The sequence below is a fragment of the Haliotis rubra genome, unplaced genomic scaffold (genome assembly GCF_003918875.1).
Source record: "Haliotis rubra isolate DU_JTF1 unplaced genomic scaffold, ASM391887v1 Scf331, whole genome shotgun sequence".
NCBI lineage: Eukaryota > Metazoa > Mollusca > Gastropoda > Lepetellida > Haliotidae > Haliotis > Haliotis rubra.
In genome coordinates this window covers 190,244-196,243 of record NW_025767004.1, presented here as the reverse complement: position 1 = coordinate 196,243, position 6,000 = coordinate 190,244, and the positions used below count along the sequence as shown (strand labels likewise).

At 39.6% G+C, this 6,000-nt stretch overlaps 1 protein-coding gene across 1 annotated transcript in view; it reads left to right on the top strand.

Annotated features, from left to right (window-relative positions):
* Positions 1–2,813: 2,813 nt before the first annotated feature.
* Positions 2,814–6,000, top strand: part of LOC124284223 (von Willebrand factor A domain-containing protein 7-like) — a 188,456-nt gene continuing 185,269 nt past the window's right edge. Inside the window, exons 1-2 of the mRNA XM_046720285.1 lie at positions 2,814–2,875; positions 3,406–3,593. Coding sequence (XP_046576241.1) covers positions 2,814–2,875; positions 3,406–3,593 — 250 coding nt within the window. The remainder of the gene's footprint in view (positions 2,876–3,405; positions 3,594–6,000) is intronic.

Here is a 6,000-nt window from a genome sequence, read left to right as displayed (position 1 = left end):
ATGTGGATTCAATTTCTAGAGCTAATTCATTGATAAAGAATGAGAACAATAGCGGGCTTAAAACACACTCTTGTCGCAAACCCTGTGGGCAATTAAACAACTGAGAGAGAGAAATATCACGCACCTGTCCCTTAACACACTTATAGATAGAAGTTAAGGCTTTAAGCATCTTAGGTGAAACGCCTCTATATTTGAGAATGGCCCATAGTTTATCCCTGTTAACAAAATCAAAAGCCTTTTTGAAATCGACAAATATAGCATAGAACTTCCCCTTTTTCTTACATAGATAACGTTGGATAACAGATTGTAGAATAAAAATATGATCAATTGTACTATAACATTCCCTAAACCCCGCTTGTGATTCCACAACCTTTTCGTATGTATTTGCCCAAAATGTTATTCTATTGTTAAGTACAGATGTATATATTTTGCTGAAAGTACTAAGAAGGGATATTCCCCTGTAATTATTTGGATCATTACGATCACCCTTCTTAAATAAAGGTACAATAATTGCTGTACTTCAGCTGTCTGGAAAAGTGGAGGACTCGAACATAATATTGAACAATAGCTCCATATACGGTAATAAAATATCCATTGAATGCTTAAAAAACTCCGGCAATAAATTATCTTCACCAGGCGACTTTGAAGATTTAAGCTTAAGAATAGCCTCAGATATTTCGTCCCTAGTAATGGGTGAATCTAATATAGTACATGTTATGTCATCAACGTCATAATCAAAATAACATTCACTAATATGGGGCTCGGCATGATCAGACACAGTGCTTTTGTCTTGATACAAGTTCTTAAAAAAGGAAAACCATACATGAATATCAACATTGCTCATTTTCGCTCTGGGGGCTGTATATGTTTTAAGCGTATTCCAGAATATTTTTGCATTATATATATTCTGTAGTAATTTGTCCTTTATTGACATATTGTAGAGTCTTTTCTTGTTTCGTAAAGTATCATTGTACTTGTTTCTGCAATCGACATATGATTGTCGGGATATGTCAGATTTAACCCTTCTGAATATTTTTAACAATCTTTGGGTTTCTAACCTAAGGAAGTTACATTCGTAATCAAACCATGGCTGGTTAGATTTAGTATAGTTATTGCAGCGTTTCTTTGTAAAGTCAGCAGCCTTGAGTAAGGCATTAGTAAACGATTCAACTGATTGATTTACATCATAGATAGCTTGGCAAGCAGTCATCAGTCCACTTGAACCTGAGGTTCTGTCCAGAGTGTGAATCGAGTGCACGTGCAGATTCATGGGGGTTCACGCCCGAGAAGTCGACAAATGAAGATTTACCACCTAAAATTGGTGTCGACTCTGCGGGCATCGCGGACTATTGTTGCGCTTGGCTGGTTTCACCCCCCACTGACTTAATCTAATAGGCAAACAGCGAACACAACAAGGATTAGCACTGGTTTAAACATTCAATGGAATCTGAATATGCGAAATGTTTCAAACAAATATAAAGCATAAAACGAGCATGATCAACACGTGTAAAATTCGCCATAATGATAGGATGAATTCGTTCGTTCGTTCGTCTTTGGAGATTTAACCAGCACAACTAGCCGATTTCGCACTTGGTGATGAATTCATTCTGCAACTGACTTATATTCACCAACGATACTAATTGCTTTAACTCAATAGCCGATTTACTAAAACAATCCAAAGTCATGAGATTTGAGCAAAGGATTATCATTGACTTTGTTCTTTTGTTCTTAAAATGTAAAAAGATTGATATTTAAACACTAATTATATACTCACTGGAGTATATCATTTACTCTCAAAACATCACTACTTAATATATAAACACTACCCGACAAAACCTAAGTCAACAAGAGGAGTACAGCACCTGTTGAACCTGTAAGTTCACAGGCAACTACTCTCAAAACATCACTACTTAATTATCTAAACACTACCCGGGAAGTCGACAAAAGCGGTACAGCACCTGTCTACAAACCGGGACTCAGTTTGTCCACTTCCCGGGATAACTGAAATTTCATTTGTCGACAGTGACAGAGGGGCTAGGCTACTACCAGTATTCATACGAAGTCATGCACAACATGCGATGTGAGTGGCCATCTCGTGTAATGTACACTCGGCGACCAAACGACTGAAAGGCAGCGTAATCATTACTTAGTGGGGCGCCAAGTCGTGATGTCACAATAACTCAGAGGGGGTAATGTACAGACGTTAGACTGTAATAATAGTAACAAAAGCTGGGCTACAGCCTTCAGAATTGCGATCTCTGTAATGTCAGGATGAGTCCATCTTCCCCTTGATCCCCAGGAAGGTGTATTAGAGGCTTATTACTGGAAGGTTTGTTTTATACCATAACTGTGATACGAAACATATTGTTTTACTGTCCTTTGTAGACAGACATATATTTATAGTCAACTTGTTCTCGTCGCTGCATGGGGCCAATATTGCCGATGCCATGTAAAATTTAACTCACTCTCTCATAGGGGTGTGACGATTCATCGATACGCATCGATGCATCGATCCATGGTACCGATACAGTGAATCGGTACAATGTTTTACATTGTTGTATATCCCCATACGATAATCAAATGGGCCACAATACATCGATGTTTAACTTTGAATACTGCCGAATCGCGATATCTGTCAAGGGAAAAGGCTTATCGTATCGCCATCCTTATATCCGGATTCGTATCGTATCGCAGCTTAAGTGCACAATACTTGGGCAATATATCGTCGTGACTAAAATTTTAGTATAGTGATGTATCGTATCGAAGGTTGTATGCCAATACCAGCACTACTCTCTCATCATGTTCCATTTCCCATGTCGACACCTCGCAGTCTGCTGGGAGAAAAAGGAGTTTACGCCCTCAGAGCAGACACTCGGCAAGAAGCTAGTTACGAGACGCATGTTGAACGAGCTATCTTCTCTGGTCTTGAGCAACCCATGCTTATCGTAAGAAGCGAATACAGCAGAAAACCTTGACAGACTCGTTGACTTGTTTGGTGCATGTCATTGCTTCCCAAATGAGTAGATCGATGAGCATGAGGTCTATCCCTGGTCTGGCCCACTGGAGTGGGGTATTATGTGCGAGATTGCTGAATGATGGGAGAGAGAATGCGTGATGGGTAATTGTGAGAATGAGTTTCTGATTGATGCCATGTAGGAATCATTTTAGGCAAGGAAGGGTTAGCAAATAAACGATATTTACTTCACGTTCGGGTTTGTAATTACTCGAGTATATGGCGAAACTACATGGAACCAGTTTACATGACCCAGTTTACATAGCAGTTACGGACATCGGATGACTGCACACCAACCTTCTTGTGCTCTTGAAGACATCTGTCGACATGCGTCTCGTAACAAGCTTGTTGTTAATTCTCTGTTCTGACAGAGTATACTCCTTTTTCCCCAGCAGACTGTCAAGTGTCGACATAGGAGATGGAACATGGACTCATGCAGACATTACAGAGATGGGGATTCTGAAGGCTGTAGCCGCCTACTTTGAGGCCAACCCGAGACCCAACACCACCCTTGCAGCTGGAGATCTGACGCAGATGAAGAACATGACAACGAGGAAACTGTTCCAAGCCTACTACGGAGGTGAGGTACCATTCTAAAACCTTCATTACCCCATTGCATAGACTGACGCTTAGTGTCTGAAAAGACACACACACTCACACGCACACGCACACACACAAATTGAATTGATGGAAACAAACATGTCCTATTATATTGACTTAAATGACGTCATGTACATGTACTGTTAAACGCAGGTCCAACAAGTAGGGGTCTTTTCCTCTTTTACACACCTTAGCCTAGATTTTCGAAGCTCTCTTAGCGCTAAGATAGTCGTAAGTGCCATACATTAACATTAACTTACGACAATCTTATCGCTAAGAGAGCTTCGGAAATCTAGATTTGTATCCCGGGGTTGTGAGACAGCAGCACTAACGCCCGTCCTACTTGGTTGTAGGAGATACGCGTGACATGTCCGCAGTTTACTTGAAAGGTTATTTTATCACTTGTGTAATATTATTAATAGGATTAATATATACCTTACACAGATGACATAGTGATACACAACGAAGTATTGTTTGAAACATGAAAGAAAGTTAAACAATGCCATTTTTACGGTCGCGCATCCAGCTTGCGATGAATGTTATCACAGATGAGATTTTCAACAACATGAGTTTACGTGAACACTTGTGGTGAATAGATTTACTGTAAATGTGGTGCCTTATCGACATAATTGATTTCAGCACAGACATAGACTGATGTGCATTGATAAATTTTGACAATTTGTCTTTCCTAAGTATCTCAGCCACATAAAGCTGGTTTACAATATTTATTACCGGAACAAATTAAATACAGGCAACACAAGGGTCTACAGCGCCACAGGATATATGTGGCTGCATATATATGACGTGCATGTTGTTCTGAACATGTTGTCAACGCGTGGATATATGCGTCAACTGGGGAATTAGCTCATAATTAAGATGAAGTGTGCGTTGATGAAGTCGAAGGCATAATTGAGTTCAAACGTCTTTAGTTACATGACAAACAAAAACACAAGACATAGTGATAAGGATGTACAGTAGTGATAAAAAATACAGCTTAGCATCATATATATATATTACAATAAAGTCTCACATGTCTTGAGTACATAGTTTTGGACTTTTTAAATATTTGGACGATGGCTGTCCTGAATTAGTCCCTATAACAATATTTTTGTGGCACATGTATTTTAGTGTAAATATATTATTTTAATCTTCTTATTGTTCTCCCCTTTTAGCTATGTTATCACTTGGCACTTTGAGGGTTTATTAACTGAAGATTTTCACCTATTTTAACTAAAATCGCTCCGAAAAGCACAATGGTACCTCACTGCAATAAGAGAACCATTCAACAGTCAAACTCCCGTCTAATCCGAGCAAATAAAAAGATGCAGTCAAATGTTCTTCTAATCAAAACTGGAAACATTATGAAGTCAAACACTGGTCTAACCATACTTAATAACAGAATGCAGTTAATTTTCATCTAATCCAAGCGAAAGTATGCAGTCGAACTGATTGTATTCATATTTTATTTATAGTAGATAACATGATATACATGAAATATAGACATTTGTATACCAGAAATATCATATCATATTCCCCTGTCAGTATCGGCATTATTATAATTGTAATGACATCATCATCATCAATCTAAAATTTCAATTTCAAGAGATGACCAGAGGCTTCTAAAAACTGAAACTTTGTCCTTCAACCTTTAGTCTCTGTAAACGAGAATCAAGTTCGAGATACACTCGTTTTCTGCCATTCGGTTTACCACCATGCTCCAGCTGAATTTTCTTCTTTCCGTCTGTTGATTCAATGTCCTTCAACTTATTGATAAACTCGAACAGGTTTGGGTGGGACTTACCAAGGGACCTGATCAGTCTAGGGTGCCAGCACTCCAAGTGATTGTTGGTGCGTGGACCGGTGTTATCATATTGATTCAACACGGTCTATTAGGTATTAGGGAAAACGCAACGGGGAACATGTTTGAACCAAAGAGACAGTGAACAACATACAGCTGGTTCCAAAGGCTGGGACAGGAACAGAATGTACCATCCATGCATACGGTGTCGAAACTCTGTATAGTCTCCATCATGTCTTCTGTAGAGAACGCCAGGATTCTCTCGTCGACACCATCTCTGTGGCGAGGAATTGACTTCCGTCACTGGTTTCAGCCCACTTGTCATTCTATGCACACATCAGCCAGGGTCTTCGGGAGTGGAGGAAGATTCAGTGCTAGCAAAGGAGGATGTTGTGGTAGCTTCATCGACGGTCAAGGTTCTCATCTCATCGTCGAAGATCTGTTGAATAGTGACTTCTTTCCTGGCATGGTCCTCAAGGTACTCGTCAGCCGCGGATTAGTCGGATCTTTTATTACACCAAGGTTATGTGGCAATGAGTTTCGACGAAGAAACTCATCAACAGTGCTCATCTTTCCACGGCAGTTGGCA